The 21531-nt window shown below is 36.1% G+C and overlaps 1 protein-coding gene across 1 annotated transcript in view; it reads right to left on the bottom strand.

The window, feature by feature from the left end:
* MYO16 (myosin XVI) overlaps nucleotides 1-21531 on the bottom strand; it is a 412211-nt gene that overhangs the window by 183253 nt on the left and 207427 nt on the right. The window contains exons 10-12 of the mRNA XM_037377384.1: nucleotides 13316-13466; nucleotides 4304-4414; nucleotides 2060-2125 (exon numbers count right to left, since the gene is read on the bottom strand). Of these exons, the coding sequence (XP_037233281.1) occupies nucleotides 2060-2125; nucleotides 4304-4414; nucleotides 13316-13466 (328 nt within the window). The remainder of the gene's footprint in view (nucleotides 1-2059; nucleotides 2126-4303; nucleotides 4415-13315; nucleotides 13467-21531) is intronic.

The raw sequence follows: 21531 nt of genomic DNA, 5'->3' as shown, positions 1-21531 counted from the left end.
ACCGTAGCACATGCACTTCTACAAACAGTTACGATACCTTTGAAGTGGTGTCTGCATGTTCCTAGTAGTATAGCTCTACTATAATACATAATGTCATAGTACAGTGTATTTCCATGTAAAAATGCATTGATATTATAATCTACAAATTGCATTGCATTGCACTGCATATAAAGCAATGTGTATCAGTGTCTATTGATGTATGATTCTTCATGTCATCTCAGAGTGAATAATTGCTTATATAAAGATTTATTTTAGTAGTATTCCATTGGAAGTACGTGTGGGATGTCAGTGTAGGTTAACAAAATAATGATTGCTGAGAAGTTATGAGAAGTGGTTTTAAAAAAGAGAAGAAAAACTAAAGTGTTGCTGCTGTTGTAGAATGTACATGATAATCTTTTCATTGCTTCATCCTGGTTTTAAAAATAGTATCATGCCTGATGCATCTTTGCATTCTCTTTTTTTGACAGCTAACAAAACACACACCTGAAACAAAAATGCTAACTAATGAACCACATTATACAGCATGTCAGTGTCTACTGAGGATAGACCGTCTAACGCTTACAGACTTCAATATAATACCAGCTAAGCTGCTGCAGCATATATGAGCATTTCAAACACAGAGAAAACAAATCTATATTACAGCCATGGGTTGGGTTTTTGATCATCTGGGAAATACCCACCCACAATACCAAACAGATAATAATGACAGAGTAAAAGCAATGATCATCCAAGGTGACCCAAACAATTAAAGGACAAAAAGTGTCTTATGGTAACTTCTAAAATAGATCTGTCACAGAGAGGTCAAGAGAACATGCAGCAGATCTCCAGGAAACATTTTAATATGTAAGCCTGCTACGTAAATTCATTTTCTTTACAGTTCTCTCTTGGTGCACAAAATCACGTATCTAATGTAAAATACACAATGACAGGAAAAAATACCACCATCTAAAACCTGGGGGATGATGGATGATTTCCATTTCTAGAAGCTCAATTTAGACTCCCAACTTAGAATCTGCTGCTTCTGCCATTGAATGTCACAGCATTTCTTTCTCTCAAATTCACTACTGATAGACACAAAGCCACATGACATAGCAAACAGCCACAGACTACAATTTTCTTACAGAATTTTAAATCCTTTATAGTTCTTGTAAGCTAAATAAACATATTTGAACACTCCCTAACATAACATTGAGCCTGACCAGTGAGCAGTAATGTGATGCCAGTGCATCAACGACAAAATATCGGGGGGGGGGGGGGGATAAATTAACAGTTATAATAACACCATGTCTCAAAAATGGCTGAGTGAGGATGAAGGAAAGATCAAAGATCAAGTAATTTGCATTTCTGTTACTCCCACTGATCTACAAAGTCCACTTCAGTTAGTATCGATGTCTAGGTACTGAAAAAATAAGCCTCTTGTAAATAACTAGGCTGCCTCATAAATGAAATATTAGAAAGGTAAGGGCACTACAATTCAAAAGAGAAACATGTGAAGTGCTTTTTAAGTGGCCTTGTGCATACGACGGTAGACACATGGGCTCAGGTCTCCTTTGCCCATACACTGCCTGTGCCCAACACAAGCCTGAGCACTTTGCACTCATTGCCTGTATGGTGTCTGAACTGAGCACCTTTGTGTGGAGCACAGCCACTTGCAGCCCTTCTGCACCATTCAAGGTTATTATCTCTGTAATTGTGTTTTGGACAGGGGAGGTGTGAACCCAACCAACCACTGCATGAAGTATGCATCTATTTTTGCAAGTTTGGCTGTGGCAGAGACCACCATCATGTTATACAACAGAAACTATATTTAAAGAATCAAAAGTGCTACTGTTCATACAAAATGTTAGCTAGATAGCTATTTTACAAATAAGACACAGCCAAAATTGTAGTATCTTGAATGAAATAATAATAATAAAAAAGCTAAAATGTTTAAACTAAGATGCTCCCAACATTAAAAAAGGGCATATATGTTAATTAATTCTAGGGGTTTGGCCTGCCAAATCAACTATATGAATCCACTGAAAAAGATCCACACTGTTACGTTTTAGAGAATGCTTACCATGGTAGAATAAATAGGAAGTTCTTTAAATGGGTTAACAAGCAACAGTATATCACCAATGTAGGTCTGAAAAAAGAAAATATAATTGCCTTATTAAGTAATACATTAAATCTTCTAGGATGCTAATGGTTTTCTTCTAGAATGGACTTTTGCCAAACCCTCTTAAATCTAGCTATCAACATACCAAACACAATTCACAAATTCAGAGCTTTTAACTTCATAACTTTAAAATGAGATCCAAATTTACAATTCAGACAGCATTAATTATTCTTTTTGTAATAAAACTGAGTTCTTCATAAGGGAAAATTATGCAAAGAAGAATTGCACTGCATATATTATTGGTAGACTATTTGAAAGTTAATTTGTAATTTACTGTTTGTTAAACTACAAAAATGTGACACGCCTACCACATAAACAAGTTCCTTAAGCAATTTTTAATGCAATAGATGACATAACTCAGAAATGCTATATTGTTTACCCAGAACTGATACATTAAAATATGTTGCTTGTGCGATAAGACCGAGCAATTGATACATATAAGTATTTATGCATGGTTATATGGATATGAACATACATACATGCATATAGAAAAAAAATCCTGTCTATATTAAAAATAGCAAACCATCCACTGATTGCAAATGTGCCAGGATTTTACTATTTCATATTTAAACACCCAGATGTGAAAGATGTATAAGACTATATAGGTCACCCTTGTTGCTATACTTCTCACCACACATGAGCAGCTGCTGCTGTATTATGCTCTTAGAATGCAAAAATGTCAGACCTCTGTCCCTGAAGAGGTCAGACAGAAAACCATCATGTGAACAGTCCCAGTCATGCTGCCTTTTTCAAAATGAAGTATATTGATTTGAAGAGGTGGAAAATATTGCCTTTCATAGTAAATTTACTATTTTTCTTCTGAAATGCAGTAATTTATTTCCTCTCTCTCACTCATCCTGATTTCACTGTTGGGTTTTCCTGCAGAATGGAACTTCATTAAGTTTCATAAAACATGAAACAGGAAGCATTCAGTGCTAAGGAGGATTTTCATTTGAAACTGGAGTCCAAGGACTTTTCCTTGTAAGTCTGAGAAGCAAATCACCCAAAGATGCAAAGGTTTTCAGCATTGATGCTGACACTCTACCAAAGCACAACGGCTGCTGTTGAGAAGAATATTAATGATCACTGCCTATAAATTTCCATTATGCTAAGAAGCATGCCAGAGCAGGGTACAAGATCCTCTTAAGTGAAATCTTCAGTATTTTAAAATAAAAGAAGGCTTCCTTTTTATAAATACTAAATATCTGTGGATACTCCTGAATTCAGTTAGCTAACTATGTTTGGCACCTTTGAAAATCAGATAAAGGAAAAGAAATATTCATCATTAAATAAGATTTGATCCGTGATTCTAGAAACCAGAATTCTTTTTATCATTGAATGCCATAACACTTAGAACTGATTTTCTCATCATTTCAAAGGTATTCACAGCAACATGCCAATTCCCCATGTTCCTTTAGTCTAAACAGTGCAATCAACTTATACATTTAAAAACAAATTGAACGTTTCACATTAACATGCTACTCGGCTGTTCAGTAAGTTAGAAATGTTATGAAGATACAAAAACAATTCAAGTATAGATTTTTCTCCAGAAGTAATCTACGCCTAATCAGATACCTCCTGAGTTTATTATCGCATAACCAGGAAAACCTGCTTTAAAAAAATCTTGCTATAATTATTTCATTTGGTATCTAGGTGATTAACATTACAATATAGAGAATGATTTCTGTAATACAGAAAGAGATAATGATCAATTAATTCTCCCATACTGAATTCTAAGCTTTGATAATTTAAATTTTGTTTAAATTTCCAGTAATCATGTGCTCTCTTAAAATTAACATAATGTTAAAGATGGAAGGATCTTTTGGTGGTTTGAGAAGGAAGTTTACATGTGCCCATAAATTTTTACCAATACATTTCCTCTGTGAAAGAAACACACATAAATTGTATCCAAACCTATCTGAGGTGTTATTCCATTTTTTATTTATTTTTTTATATATAAAAGCTTGAGAAATTGCAGGGCTTACACATGCATATGTCCTGATCCATTTAAATATTAGTCATGAGACTGGGGCAAGTTGTCCAATACAAGTACTGTCCAATAATTATAATAGTAATCCCATTTTTCCTATTCTCTCATTTGCTCTTTTTTGAAATCTCACTGTTGATAGATGAATAGCAACTCACATATATCTGATTATTATTGAAACGCTTCTGAATCTCATAAAGCAGGCTGCTGTCTGTTAGCTCACTCAAAGAAGCCAGGTCATCATTTGGAGCTGGAGGCATTAGCTTGATCTAGAAAACACAATTTAGAGAAATAAAGTAATTTATTTCTTTCATCTTGTACTGCAATATTCTGACCTGAAGTATAAACCCGGATCACCAGAATTTATGGACAAAAATGTACTAGGAAATCGGAAAGCTGTCACTCCTCCCAGACAATTACACATCAATTATCTTAAGCAAGAGAAGAACATAAAAAATTATTATCAGTGTTAAGGTGTAAAACTGCAGGAGTCTGACGGGCTCTTAAGAACATAGACCCCTATTAGAGTGCAGTTGGCTGTCCCTGAACCCATACAGATTCTCAACTGAAACGCAGTTCTTCTGTGGTCTTCATTAAATGTTTATGGCAAAAGAAATCAAGACTATAAAAGTTTAGTAACCTATTTATTGCCCAGTATTCAACAAAGATCTCATACTACTTTTCATCATACAGGATTTAAAATTCTATTAGATTTTTTCCTGCACATTAGAACAAAGTTAATAAGAAGTGGGAATCATGTTGTCAAGGACATCAGAAGGGGTTCAGAAGCAGCTACTTTAGCCAAAATTGGTGAATGAAATGAGCTTAATATTTTTGACGCTTTGAAGGAATAATATAAGCTCTGCAAGGCAAAGCACATGCTAAGGAAAAAAAAACCCCGCAAATTCAAAACGTAGAATAGGACAGAAGGAAAAAGAATCAGTGATAATGGAAATTGGATTACAGACAAAATAAACATTGATACATTAAGCAGTGTGATTATAAATTATGATCTACACTTAAAATGTAGGTTGATTCCTTTTTTATGTCAGCTTGAAGAAAAACATTTTTGCATGTCAGCAGAATACCTAGAAACAGAAAATTCTCATGTGAACAATGGTGGAATTATTTAAATTGTTCAGAGTTTACTAAAATATTCTCTCAGTGTCAATTTTGACGATGGACAATGAAGAAGACACTCCATTGTTCTACATTGTTCTATTGTTCTGCTTAAGATGAAGGCTCAGGAGAAAAGCAGACGCTGTCCTTTCTTGGAGAGCAACTCAGCATCTTCAGCCTCTGGCAGTGGCATGTGGCAGGAAATCAGTGACAGAAGCAGAGAACAGACTGGGAGATTTTGGATGAGATATGGTGTGTGCTTCTGGCAAGGAGAAGACCCCAAAGGCTACAGGTAGTGGTGTTTAATACTGGGGATCTGATCCTGAACTACTGAACTTCCATTGTTTCCATGGTTTCATGGTCTAGGTGAGAAATCACAACACTCTGGGGTTGTCTTCCTACATTTCCCAGAACTGTATGGTATGATACTGCTAAGTAACTTATCGTAATGAAATAAGACTAACAAGTGCTCTTTATCTCAGTGTTTCACGATTCTTGAAACATATACACAACACACTCATTCACGTGCAATTTTTAGGCAACCATGAGCAAACACTGGGAAGTTTGCAGTCATAAACAATCAGGATGAATTAGATCTGTGTCCTGGTTTCAGCTGGAATAGAGTTAGTTTTGTTCTTATTATCTGGTGCAGTGCTGTGTTTTGGCTCTGATGTGAGAACAATGCTGACAGGACACTGTTGATTTTTAGTTGTTGCTGGGTGATGTTTATACTAAATGAAGGACTTTTCAGTTCCTTGGGCCCCGCCAGCAGGAGGGCTGGAGGGGCACAGGAAACTGGGGGAGGACACAGCCAGGACAGGAGACCCAAGTTACCCAAAGAGGTATTCCATACCATATGACGTCATGCCAAGTATATAAACTGGGGGAAGAAGAAGGAAGGTGGGGACATTTGGCATTATGGCGTTTGTCTTCCCAAGTAACTGTTACGTGTGACAGAGCCCGGCTTTCCTGGGGATGGCTGAACACCTGCCTGCCGGTGGGAAGTGGTGAATGAATTCCTTGCTTTGCTTTGCTTGTGTGCATGGCTTTTGCTTTACCTATTAAACTGTTCTTATCTCAACCCTTGAGTTCTACATTCCTTTCTGATTCTCCTTCCCATCCCTCTGAGTGAAGGGCAGTGAGCAAGTAACTTTGTGGTACTCTGTTACTGGACAGGGTTAAACCACGACAATCTGACTTTGTACCTTCTCTAATTCCTAGATCTTTGACCCTATGAATATTTTTCTTCTAAAAAGAAGTACTGAATACCAGTATGAAAATATTCAATGAACAGTCATAAAAGAGATGGCATTTCTTATTCGTCTATTCTACCAAGAAGAAAGAAATGATGCACACCAGACATCACAATCACAGAACCACTAGACCTTATAACATAAACCAAAATCTTCCTTCTTCTGTTGAAATATTTCACCAGCTTTACTCAGACTCATATGCTGGCATGGTACAAATGAAGTTACAAAAACTTCAAACCTTCTCTAGTCTACAAATAGAGAAATACAAATACGAATTCTGGAATATCAACTTCCCACTTCATTTTACACTAAATATTCTTGCAGAATCAAGGTGTCTGTCAAAAAGAGGACTGCTTTCACATCAGCACAAACAAAACGCAAGAGACACCCTTTTTATCTGTACTTATTGCATGTTTGACTTATGCCATGCTACTATGAACATTTTATCTTAGATTCCAAGTTTCTTTATAGCCTTAGCTATCCTAACATTATGCAGCTGCTTACAGTCCAAAGAGTCAAGTACTGTACTTGTTTTCAGTCACTTGCCCAACTCAACCTAATCTTGTCTTTCTCTAAGTCCAGTACTGAATAATGAGATACAAGCTTAATTACTAAAGAAACTGCAAAATAAAGCAAAATTAATTTGAAAGTATTACATAAAATGTAATAAATTAAATTAAGGAGGTAAAGGGTCTAGAAAACAAGCCTTATGAGGAATGGCTGAGGGAACTGGAGTTGTTTAGCCTGGAGAAAAGGAGGCTGAGGGGACACCTTACTGCTCTCTCCAACTACCTGGAAGGAGGTTGTAGCGAGGTGGGTGTAGGTCTCTTCTCCCAGATAACTAGTGACAGGACAAGAGGAAACGGCCTCAAGTTTTGCCAGCGGAGGTTTAGATTGGATATTAGGAAAAATGTCTTCACGGAAAGGGTTATCAAGCATTGGAACAGGCTTCCCAGGGAAGTGGTGGAGTCACCGTCCCCAGAAGTACTTAAAAGACATGTACACATCATGGTTTAGTGGTAGATTTTGCAGAGTTAGTTAACAGTTGGACTTGATGATCTTACGGGTCTTTTCCAATCTAAATGATTCTATGATTCTGTGTATGAAGCCATACTTCCCCACTGAGGAAAAATACACGTAAGAAGGGCTTGCAAGGTCCCAGGTTCTACTGAGTCCCAAAGCCTTGCAATACCTTTTATCTGTGGAGGGTATGCTTCTATTCTTTTCTCTACTCCAAGCACTGTAGCTAGTACTGCATTGTTGTCTCTTGTAATAGCTCTGGCTTAGAAATTTTCATAATAATATTGGGAACTTCAAAATACTTCCATTTTGGGACTGACACAGTGACTGGAAAAATGTTGGGACCCCTGCTTTAGTCTTTCATAATTTCCTTACTATTCGCCTAAGGACAAATCCATTCAGTAGAAAATGATGCTCAAAACAAGTATATGAGGAAACAGGCAAAGTCCTCACAGAAAGTTGCCTCATTTTTTTATCAGCTCTACAGGCAACAATGTTGACATCTAAAATGGTATATGTAAACCCCATATGCATATAACAGCATGAAAACTAGCAAGAGATTTTTCAATGTTTTTCCACTCACCCACTAAAACAGGAAAGGCGGGCACTAACATGCATTCAATCTGCAACACACGTTGAACTGGACTGATAAAGTAGCAACCCATAAAAAATGTAAGGAAAGCATACCTTACAACAGTAGCTCTAGATGTACTAGCTGCACAGATGTAAAGGGGCAAGAAGGCAGTAGTGTCCAATCAAACTTTAATGATGCATTCTATTTCCTTATTTCCCCATAAAAAATGTGGGAAAACACCTCTCATTCCATTAAGCCCAAAAAGCAATAAATGTATAACTGCAAAAGAGTATCTTAAGAAGATTATTTACTAGACTTAGCTAATTTAGTGATTATGTTTTAAATGTACATGTAAAATCTACTTGCTCCAACATGTAAACTGTGAAATAGGCCAGCTGAAAATTTTAGAACGTATCTTCCCACAGTCTTCATCTCACTAATTCATTTATTTCAGAAGAGATGTACTCTAAAATGGTGGAGTCTATCAAAATACTACTGTGACTATTCTCCTTTTTTCTGTCTATTTAAAACACATTCCTCTTAAAATATTTCTATTTTCAGAACAAGACAAACATACACAAGTTGCCTGCTATATCTGTGTCTTTCTGTCTACCTATTCTACAGGTTTATTCCTCATCCCACTGAAGTGAATGTGGATTTTTCTGTCACACAGAAGATAACATATCTTGCTCTTTTTATTTTTGATCATGGAAGTTGGATGCAAGGCTGGTTAGAAAACAAGAATTCCACTTGGCAAAAAAAAGTAAATTACATTTTGACATTTGGTTTTGATGATGCACATTGGAATAGAACAAAGCGAACAAAAGAATTCCAAGAACTTTTTAAAATGCCTTGTAGAGGGAAAGCAGATGAAAGTCAGAAGCCTGTGGACTCCCTTCCTTATTAGTGTGCTTACTTGGCTTGCAGGAACAAAGCAGGTGTGGGTCTTTGCTAAACTCCCTTATGTGCTATCAAAACTCCTAACACCTGTGCCAGAGAGTGAGCTTCTCTTAATCTATCTCTATAAAGATTAAACTTATTCTAGGATAGAGGCAAATGTCTTAATTTGTAAATAAAAGAAGGGTTTGGATTCAAGCACTACCGTGGGATTCTCCATATTTTCTGAACTGTTAGCACATTTCCTTGTATGTTCTTGGTTCATGTCAGCTAGCACTCAGGCAGATAATGCCTAGATATCATTCAGGTCAAACATCAATGGTCATTCCTCATAGGATGTTAAGGCATAGCCCCATCTTTTGAGGGAGAAAAGAGTTTTGTCCTACGGATGAACACTGACATGTCCCATATAGCCCTAGGCCATAGAACAGGCCCTGGCTTGTTTTTATTTCATAATGTAAGTATAATAAAAAATGCTGACTCTATAGGTAGATGGTTAGAAAGGTGAAGTACTCAGTTAAATTCCACGTAAGGGAATAAAAATCTTTTTCCATCAACTTCTTTTTTTCCACAAAGTTTAGGATGTGGTAATTCAACATTTTCTAACAGACTCTTTCCATCAAAATTTGCAGGTCAATGAGGAAATAAATCACATAGAAATAGGAAACCAAATGCCTTAAACTCACAAGTGATTTTAGTTGGTACTAAACTATTTACATTATTAATAAGTTATTTGTGGACACCTTCAAATTCTGTTCTCACCTACTTTTATGAGCACATAGATTAGTTTTCTCTATTTTTTCACCTTGATGCATGTATCTGGCTATTATACTCATTGCATGATGCATATTTTACAAGACATAAATGAAAAATAACTGTAAAACCAGCATAAGTTCCAATATAACTATGCCTCTGGAAGTTACTAGTTTTTGAGATTTTTGTAATGCTAATAATGAAGGTTCTTATTTATTCATGTAAATTATGTACACTTAACAGCATTCACATCTGTTTAAATAAAAACATCTAATGTTTTTTAATTTTTTACATACTCGGTCACTGAAATAAGTATGCAATCTAGCTCTTTGTGTAATACTACAATATACACAGTTGTCCCTTGTGTATGTAGTGATACTAGAACAATCAAAAGGGCATCAGGGGATAGTCTATCACACAGTTCATATGGCCAACAATATGTAAACAAGAATTATAAGACAAAGACAAAAGATTTTTTTTTAAAAAACACCCAATTAAGAATCAGAAAAAAATTAATCTATATTTGTTTATAGCATGAAGCACGTAACTCAATTCCAGGCCAGTAATTTCAGTCTGCTATCGAAAAAATATCCTTCCCAGCTGAGAGGAAGAGAAATTGCCAGCTATAATAAAATTCTGGAAATTATTCATACTGCTTGCTTTGTTTGGCAGCACAGACTCTGTCATTACAGATGATCAAAGAACATCTTTTACCTAGGAAAAAGCAAAAACTAATACAAGACAAGAGAGACCCAAAATGCTTTATCAATGTAGTCATTTGATTCCTATCTCCTATGCTTCATGTAATAAAAATCTTACTTCATGAGAAATAATATTTTTGTAAGGCTCTTTTTCATCATTTCTGCAATTAAAAAATCTGGAGGCTACATATAAATTTGAGCTGTTAGTTTTCTGAAAGCCAAAAAAGTTACGAGCTTTCTCTATTAAAAATGCATGTTTCAGATGTAATAAATGATTTTCTTTCTCTCTGATCACCCAGTAAAGGCCTAATGTGCATGCCATATTGCCTAAGAACGCATGATATTTCTGACACAAAGCACACCAAATATCATGCTGATCTATTTCAATAATATATGTACATAAACCCCAAGTATTCTATTGAAAAATTACACAGAACATGATTACTCTGAGTGTAGTTTGGAATGCAACCGGTAAGAATAAAAGATAGTGAAACTCATTAGACTTTGTTTCAATTCCTGCCCAAGAGGCAGGGATAGTGGGAAGGGGTTAAAAGGCTTCCTTTGGTATCAGCACTAAATAAAAAAATTAATTTCCAAGTTGTGGAATAATAAAAGAAGTTAATAAAATGTGTTGCTTGGAAATATCATCTCTGAAAATGAAGATCTACATATTATGTACACAAATATGGATATGATATACATGTACCTACAGTTCATAATGCATGGCAAGTAGTACAGTATACAATCATTGTATTTCCAGCACCACAATTATGTCACTTCAAAAAGAAAACACTCATCTATTCATTCAACAAAATATGGGAATTCTTTTGTTTACTAACATTAAACTATTTCCTGAAGTGATTAAACTGTTTTATTCTCTTTTGCCCATAAGAGCTAAAGCTTATTAAGCCCTTGCCAGCTGAAAAATTCTGTTAATCTATGATTTTTTTTTAATGTAATCAGTCATTCAAAAACACACTGAAACAGCACAGTTTCTAATCTATCCCCTGTTAGTGCTGATTTCCTGGATAGGACTGTTCCTGCTTATTCCTTTCCAAGGGAGCATCACTTACTAAGCAAGTGCAGATACTGGGCAAGGTTTGTAGTTTTTACTGCTTCTAAAAGACCACAAAATACACATACCTTCTAGCTCATTTAGACCAGAATTTCACAGAGTGTTTTCTGCAGAAATTTCTCAGCTAATGGAGCTAAAAGAGATTCACCTTTAATTCTTCTGTATTGTCTCTGAATTTTAACTAGTGTGGGAAGTTCCACTGAAACAGCAGGAGTAAAGATTCGAAAATCTGCCCTGGGACCCTGAAGTGACTCTAGATCATGGTGGAGGACAAAACTAACAGCACGAAGACCTCTAGTTGCTCTTTCTCACCTGGAATATTAGCTGTTCTTCCAACCAGTTTCTGTATCTGTTTTACTGCATAAACTATAAAGCAGAAGTTTAGCCTGGAGATAATGACAACCCAGAATAATTTTAGCTCGGTCCGCACCAAAACAGAATCAGGCAGAAGGAAGTACATATGTTCTTGTCCACATTCCCCTTGAACATCTAGAAGCAAGTGATAGCCTCAGCAAGATCCTAAGCTAAACACCTCCTTCTCTTTTCTTACAATTATAGGAGGGTTCCTTGTAATAGTGTTGCAAGCATTTACTTTTGTGACCAGTAGTGCTCCTCTTTTGGATTGACTGTGTTTTCATCCCACCACTGCACAGTCAGCAAGGCCAGAAATTCTATGACATGAAAACAAGATGTAAGCCAAGTGCAAAACATTTTTTGGTATCTTCTGACTGAGTAGGGAACTGAGTGCTCTATGGGATTCCAAAGTTGGGGACTTTCAGAGACAGACTCATATGATTGACATATGAGCTCACTGATTGATCTCATATGACCAACTCCTCTGAAACACATTTTTTAAAAGCAAGCAGTGGAGTGTGCATGCTTCTGCCAAGGCATTTATGCAGTTTTATCGAACTGAATGTGGTTTAAATATATTCAGTATCTCGCTCTTTGTTACGCTTCAAATTCACAGTAAATTATTTTAAACGGAAATTCTCCCTTCTACCCACCCCAGCCCTATCCCCCCAGTTCTGAAGTATTTTTTTTTTAAGTGGTTAAATGCTTCTGGAACATGTTTCCCAAATGCATGTAAAAGAAAATAAAACCACTTGTACAGAAGAAATAAAAAAAAGCCCACCCCACCCCAAACAATATTTGAATCTTAAACATTCAAAGTTAGGACATGCTGTATTTACAAGCAATAGATAATTGCCTCCTTTTGCAGTTACCCTATACACTGAATGCGACTATAATCCAGTGGAGAAAACTGTAAATGGTATCCAAATAACCAGTGCCTATATTCTAATGAATTAGCATAAGAAAGGGAGTTAACACTGCAGCTGTAAACCTGGCAATTCCTATCTTTAAATTACAGTCACTTCTTTTGCAACTTAATATTCCTTAGACATTCTCTTTGTTTTTGCAGTCTCCCAGAGTGTATTTCTTTCCTTTGTAAAAGGAAGCTGGAGAGGAGGACACTTTGGGGAGTGCTAACAGTTGTCTCTCCGCCGTGCGAACCATGGATCGTGAGGAGCTCTGAGCCCCTCGACTACCACCGCCCTGACCTGCCACCGTGGCTGGCTGGAAGCAGCTGTTCCGTTAGCAGGGAGGGAAGGCTTTGCAGGGATGGCAGGGACTGACTGAGGAGACAAGGCTCCACAGTGCAAAAGATACCACTGTGTGGTGACGGGGGGGAAATTAGGGTGGTCTTTGGCTTCATTAAGTTTACAATTTCCAGACCTAGGCACTAACAAACATTTCAAGAAACTGCATGCTGTTACCTGTTCAAGTTTGGCTGTAGTATTCACAGTGACATTTTCAGATACACTGTCTTGAGATTGCTGCTTACATAAGCCTTTAGCTGCATCTTTAAACATGGCGTCTTTCTCCAGCAAACTGTCTTGCTTGGCAATCGGTAAAGCCAGGGGATTGCTACAAAGAGAATCAATAAAACAATTAGGCTTCTCCTGAAGATGTCAGACAAACAAAAGATTGCCAAATGTGGGTGGCACAAACGCAGAACTGAGACAAAATTCAGTGCTGAGACAAGTTCCTGGTCCAAGTACAAAAAAGAAAATGGTGAGAAATAAACTGTTCACACAGGTTAGTATGTTCTCAAAGACACAGAGCAAAACACTTTGATTTAAAATTCACCTTTATGCATATCTTTTGTGAAGCATGACTGCATAAGCCAAAAAGAATATGCATGAATCTGCTTTTAACAGCACTAGGCTAGCAAATCAATAGCCAATTTTGAAATGGAATTTAAAATACCCAATTAACCTACACAATACTGTTTTGAAAAACAATGTTTTAAAATAATTCAATACAGATATTGCCATTGCGGTTAATAAAGTTAAATTCCACTACTTTTTAATTTACTTTTAATCAGGCAATATCCAAGATATATTTTATGACCAAAAGCTGCTCTGAATTTGGGATATGCTAAAGAAATGCCCAAGCAAACAGCAGACTCCTGAAATAACTGCAACTTTACACATTAATCCTCATTCACATAAATTAAACTTGTTTACACACATGGAGATGTTTTCCCTACTGTCACTCCAGACCATATCACACTCCTCAAAAACAAAAAAGCCAAAATTGTGGATAATTTTGGCAGTGTTGTATATCCAGAGGAATTAGTGAGGAATCAGACCCAGGAGTTGAAAAGACAAACATCTTAATCATCTGGACTCTGACAATACAAATGAGACAAGCTCCTTGCCAGAATGTGGGCGCAATTTCTTCAAAAGGAAATGTGGACTGAATGTGGAAATGCAGGAATAGTGCATTCCACTATGGGATAAAGCTCAGATGTCAAACTTATCAAATAAAAATCTAATTTTTATTCTAAGTTACTTGGATTTGATCACGGATTATAACAAACACAGGATTTTACAAGGTTAACTCAAATGAAATGCAGAAGGACCAATAGCTAACACTAATTTCAATACCGAATAAGATATGCTTTTGGAAACAGAACTGAAACACAGACATAGTTTTAGAAAGGTACAGTTCTAGGCAGAGGCAAAGCACCTTCTAAGCAGAATTCATTGAAAAACAAGTCAAAGTAGTTTCTTATTGAACAAAAGATACATGAACAAAACCTTTCTTTTGATGAAGTTCTCAGACTGCAAACACTGATAGAATTAGTTTCAACATTTTGTAAAGAAATATACATAATTTCCTTTCTAATGATTTTTTGCTTCAAATATTTTATTGTAAAATTTCGAGAGGAACACGAGTGAAAATAAAAAATTCTATATTGACCTAAGATAATTTTCTCATAAATTTATTTACCAAATGTCATGTGGACAAAAGATCCAAGAGCTAACTGGTTTTGCCTTTTTTCCTGATTTGGTCTGCAGAACAGAAAAGCCATTACCCAACTATTTTTGTGAACTTTGCAATTAGATGTCATAGAATAAGATATTTCAGTGATTAGACTGTACAAGAAATAAAATAGCTGTGACACCCACAAGCAGGAATGACTAATAATAAATCACATTTTACCCAGACTCGGAATTGAACAAAACATAATTAAATACAAAGTTTTCAAGTAGTCTTTTGCTATTGTCTAAAAATGCTCAAATTCCTTTTGTCTGAATTATTTGTAAGATTTAATCACAAAGAGACAATTTAGAGAAAAGCATAAGCCAAATACATTTCAATATTAAAACCTAAAGCACTACCACTTATAACTTTTTATTATTCATGCTGTGTTTCTTTTAAATTGTGAAGATGCAGGACTTTTTTGCCATAAAGTTGAACCTTACCCATTTAATCTTACCACTTTTGCGATAACTATACAACACACATTGTAAACACTTCTTAAAATTCAGCTGTAGACTCCTTGCAATCAAATGAAATTTTCAGGTGTCACAAAAGAGAAGTAGGTTGTAAATCATAGCAAAGAGTGAGGAAACAAGGTGACTACTGTTTCCACAGGTGCATTTTGAACTCAAGAGGACAATAATAACATGACTTAACAGGTGTGTTCCATGTATTGATGTACAGAAGGATAGTCTATAAATGATGCGCATTTGTGAGATGTTAATAGGACTTTACATGATGGAAATGCTGACATATAATTCATATTATAACAAAAATGTGAATGATTACAAGAAAGAAAAACATATTAAAATTATTCCAACAGTTCATTATGACTCAGGTTCAAGAAGACACTGTGAAAAATAAAACAAACTGAAACAAAAGGTTTCCAGAAAACTGTCTTTTTAGAAAAATATTTCCATTAACATTCACATGTATTTCTATTAGTGACAAGATGAAGTCAATCAATGCCATTGAAAACTGAACTATAGGGCAGCGCAAGGGAAGATTTTATGTTAATGTAGAAAAGTAGATTAGCATGAACTGTCATCTTTTATGAAAATTAATGGATAATTAATAGATAATTAACCACAAAGGGAGACTTAAGCCAAAATAATGTTGTGTAATAAACAAGAAGGAGAGTTACCTAGGGTAATCTTATTTCAACAAGATGGGACTGTTGCTACTAGCATATCTAACCAGGAAAAAAATCTTGCTTGCTGTATGAAAGAATAGTCATTTTAATTTTTAGGTGTGTAAGCCCTCATACATGGACTTAATTTGAAGTTTTGTGTAGGGTTTTACTTTAGATAAACTGAGATGGTTTTCTTTAAGCTGCCATCTCCTTACATGTCCTTGTTTTTGTAAGAAAAAGGAAATCATACAAAAAACTGGGAGCTGACAATCAAGTAATCAGTATTTGAATCACTGCTGCAGCTTCTAACTTGATAGAAAGATGTTATAAAAATAATCATATCAAGGCAGATTCTGCAATGACACTTTCATGGGCTCTTTAAGCCTATAGCTTTTGTTGGAGAGAACTTCTGTTACTGTAATCCTTCCACAGGCAATTCTGAGATCCTCCAAACAGTTTCTAAGCTAGTTAACGTCCGTAAACTGCATCATCTCTGAAATTTCAGTCTAAAAAACTTCTTAAAATTACATAACAGAAAATTCAGGATGGATTAAACACTAGAAGAGCATTTGAAAAAATGAGTAATTGAGATGCAAGTTGCTACATAATTGATTGAGATGCAAGTTGCTACGTAATTGGTGAAATGGAAATGCTCTGTAAGAAGAAAAATATAATGTCTTTCTGCTTTGCTTTCTCAAACACATTTATGCATATTTTATTTCACATTCTTAGGCTCATTTTGAAACACATCCATTACTATAATTAATATTTACTTACTTAAATATGTATCAGAGAATATATATTCTATGATACTGTGAATAACTTATCATTGCTTTCAGAATAAGCTCCTAATTTTTCAGTATTTAATACTACCTAGATGATTGTACTATCTGTGTGTTCAGGGACTATTTCACCATGAAATGTTCTACAAGTACATGTACTAAACTAGAAGTGCAGTGGTAATCATTGCAGTCATATCACGAGCCTAAGGTCACCCTTAAACAGATATAGCCCATTTAATTTCCTGAACTATAAGCTATGTCAATTAACATGTTCTGGTGCATGTATTTTTGCCAGTGGAGTAACAGAATTTCTTCTGATTGTACTTAGAATTAAATAATTAATTGTAATTAATTAGAATTAAAACTGGCAAAACTTTCCAGCATAGCCCTTAGGTCTGCTGCACTGATCAACCTTCAGAAAAACTCATGACACTGGTAAAATTTTGTCCTTTAGCTAATCTACTTGGTCAACCTTCAGAAAAACTCATACTGGTAATAGCAAGGAAAGACAAATGATTATATGACGATGTGGTCTCCAATATGAAACCAGCTTCCTACTTGTTGGCCTCTACTTCCACTCATTTTCACAGGCCAAGTTCCACCAGTTTATTCACAAATAGTTTTGCAGAACAGTAAGAAACACCCACATAAGGTGGCAATTAGCGGTACATCACAAACACATTTTTAAATCCTTACAATAAGATGTTGTTAAAACTTTTATAATGCAATGAGCAAAGTGCATTTCCAGCAAATTACTATACTGGGCACAAGTTCCAAGATTTTGGTAGCAGATGGGTTGCAGGGGGGGGTCTCTGTGGGAAGAAGCCACACACTGCCCCATGCTGGACACAGCCAGTTTCAACCAGCTCCACGACGGACCCACCACAGGACACAGCTGAGCCCATTGGTGAAACTGGTGGCACATCTGTGAAAACATTTTAAGAAAGGGCAGAAAACACCACTGGGAGAGAGGAAGAAGGAACAAAAAGGCCGAGAAACAAAAGAGTGGCCACACAGGTCAGAGGAGTAGGAGGTGCTCCATGGCAAAGCAGGCACCACCACCCCCTGGGGGGACTTCAGTTACTTCTCTTTGCTGCTGCTTACTTCTTCCTCTTTTCCTGTGTGGCATTTGGAGGAGCCACGCTGGAGCAGCTGTCCTCCAAGAAGGACTGCAGCCTGTGGATAGAGCCACACCAGAGCAAATATTTCCTTGAAGGAACTGTGGCCCCTGGAGGAGTTATGCTGGAGCAGGTAGATCCTCGAAGGTACTGCAGCTTGTGGAGGACCCATGCTGAAGCACAGAAAAGAGCAAGAGGGAAGGAGTGGCAGAAATTGCAACACTACCTTGTGCCACCCATACCTCACTGAAGATATTAAGTGTAACTTGCAGCAATAACAAGGAAGAAAGGAAGAGATGCTCAGAAGGTGAGCTTCAGAAAGGAGGAGGAAAGGTGCTTTCCCTAAGTATATAAATGTTTTATTGCTTTTTTTGGTTTTGTTTCCTGATGTCCAAGTTGGTACTCAAATATTTATACCAACTGACAATAAATTAAATTCAATTCCCAAGCTGAGTCTGTTTTGCCCTGTTCTTTCTATTTTCTTTTTCATCCTGCTGGGTGTGGGGGGGAGCAGCGTTTGAGAGTAAGCAAGGGAACTCAGTGAGTGTCAGCTAAGGCCAGCCCAACACAGGTGCCTTCTTAGTCCACTTCTCCTAAATCAGATAGACAAAAGTACTCAGTAGCTCGGTAGAAGAACTAGGAAAAAATACTGCAATACAATTAGTGCTTTACAATAACAGGAATGCATGTGGAATAACCTAATGCTTGACTAAAGGAAACCAGATCTGCTTGGTAAGCTAGCATAATGCAAACATACTGGCTGCTAAACTTTTTTCTACCTGAGTAAAGATACTGACCTTCAATTCATATCTTCGTAGTGTCCTTCCAGAAATACATAGCATAATCTAGAACCAGCCAAACCAGATTTGTTGACAGAGCACATGCTATTCATAATTGTTCATTGGTTTTGAGTTTGCTTTTGAATATTGTTCTCTTCTGAGAGATGGCCACAAAACAATATGGATACAATATAGAGTTATATGAATTCTTGTAAGACTTATCACCTCAGTTTAAAAATACTCCCTTATGTCAGGAGAGTTGACGGAGAATGGACACAATATAGAATAAAGCAATGGTAAATGTGGGTTATTATTGTGCACTCCTCTTTGCAGCACTAAAACATTTGGTTTGGTACACAAGAATAGCACAGAAATTCACCATCCCAGAATATTACGTATTTCTCTATAGACTCCTTTAAAAGAACACGAAGGATGAAAATCTTAGCTTTCAATATTAGCCATTGAAAAGGTAAAAATTTGGTTGAAATTAGTCATCTAGGCTGGCTCTCTAATAGGCATGGAGGCACCCTCGAGGATAATTCTGTATATCTTAAGAATATGTCTACTATAATTTGGAAGAGTAACCCTCTGTAAAGTTTTGTTTTTCACTGTTGAACAAGCATGCTACTACAGAGCTGAGGTAACTAGCTTTGAAATTACACCTGATTTTCAGGTGAATATAAACTAAGATTAATGGATTTCTAAGCAAAAGGGAACTCTGCAAACAATGTGGTATGGTTCATTCAGAATTTTCCACATTTTCAGTAGTGATAGCAGAGTCATGCATGGGCAAAATAGATCAGTATTTTTGCCTTCCAAGAGCTCTCCCATCTGAATTGCTGGTGGGCCAGCAAGTTTGCCAATACTGTCCTGCACTGACAGCAGACCTGATAGCGCATTAGTGCAAAGCTCTGGCTTAAGAAGTCTCTAAACCTAAGACTGCTGAAAGTCTCAAGAATGGGCCAAAGCTTACCATATCCCTATAATTGTTCCCTAGGTATTTGCAGTGGACCACTGTCAAAGTCAGTGAACAGGGCTAAACAGATCTTCGGTTTGACCAAGTACTGTGTTCTCATGTAGGCACCACCAAACTAGCTGCAGTCACACACTGGGACTTAGCTGCCAATAGAAGCTAAAGAGGTTGCTCAGTCCAATTCCACATGTAAATGCATTTTCTTTGTTTTTCCAAAACTTCCAGTGAAGTTCTTCATCTACGGCAGGTTTGTATTATTGTCATATAAACTGTCACTATATAGAAAACTCTCAAAAAGTAGCTCTCATCATCCATTTATTTCAGGAAGGAAAGAGTAGAGAAAGAAGATTTTTCGGGCCACTTCTACTGTGTGCAAGTCATGTATTCCAGAGGTTCATGGGTTTTTCCACCAAAGAACAGTATCCGGTATAATACATGCACCACAGCATAAACTTCTAGAATATAAAGCACATAGAAATGCATCACCTAGATGCAAGAACAATGAAAAAGTTCTCAAAGTCTCTAAAACTTGTAAGAATAACTCTTTTGCTAAGCATCACTACAGAGTTACAGGGCTAACCTACCTTCCACTCCTGGTATTATAACTTTTATCAATGATTACAAACAAAAGTTTTCTTTATGTTTGAGAATATAAAGCCTTAGTTTCCTACTGCAAAATTCAATTATTTTCACTTAAAAGTCAGTTGAAGGCCACATAGATTTCAGGAGTATGACTGAAGTTATTGAAACAGTGGGTTATACTAGTGGACTGCTTATTTCTTAAGGAATTAACAAGCATAAGAAATAAGTAGTTCCACAAGCATTACTGTCCTAAACCCAGCTATGTACATTAATAACTACAAATCATGAAGTAGAAACAATATACTGTGTTTAATATCCATGAAATATACAATCTTTAATAAATATAAATATATCCCACAGAATTCTATATTTAACAGATTGTTCATTACATGACAATCGCTCATTTCTTCCAAATTTTAATGTATCCAAATACACTCTGCAGATCATAAATTATAACTATTATGAAACGGAAGCTTATATATCTTCTCTGTCTCTTTATAAGAGGCTTTATTTATTTTTTCTTCTTCCATACTCTCAAGTGATTGTTACAGAAAATTAATGAAGGAATTCCATGAGCTTATGCCACCAACATGCTTCAAATATACAGCAACTGCATACTGTTTATAAGACGTGAGCCGTACCTTTTAACATTCTCATGTATCAGAGTATCTGGAAATGAGAATCTCAGAAATCAATGTCTTGCACTACCATAAACCTGCCATTTATGCTTCATACCTGTTTTATGCCTCTTTTCACATACCTCTGACAGCCTTCTCTAAGTTTCACAAGAAAATAAAAAAGATCAATATTTACAATTTAAGACACAAATTGAATCTTCAACTCAATACCAGATTTTAAGTTCACGCTGCTAAATTCTAGTTAATTCCATTTTAATTTTAAGTGGTACAAATATAAGTACAAATTTGTAACTACCTGGAGTTGTATCATTTTATCTGCGATTGCACATACTATTTTCATTTTCAGGACTTGTCACTGCTTCTCTCACAGGCAATGGCAGTTTTACTACACTATTCCCATCTATGTTAGTGAAAATATGTTTGGGTCTACAGTATTAACCCCTAATAATTCTGCTAAGGTAACCCCAGATCATTTTACTGGCAATTATAACAATGTATTTTACTACTCATAGTCTATATTTATAGAATTAAAGTTTACAAAAAGAAATGAGAGATAAAAATGCAAAAGATGATTCAAGAGATTTCCAAAATGAAAAAGTTACTTGGCCCATCAAATTGCATAGAATCACAGAATGGTTGAGGTTGGACAGGACCTCT

This window comes from Falco rusticolus, chromosome 2 (genome assembly GCF_015220075.1).
Source record: "Falco rusticolus isolate bFalRus1 chromosome 2, bFalRus1.pri, whole genome shotgun sequence".
NCBI lineage: Eukaryota > Metazoa > Chordata > Aves > Falconiformes > Falconidae > Falco > Falco rusticolus.
The sequence above is the reverse complement of the archived record's forward strand: the minus strand, read 5'-3'. Positions and strand labels throughout refer to the sequence as shown.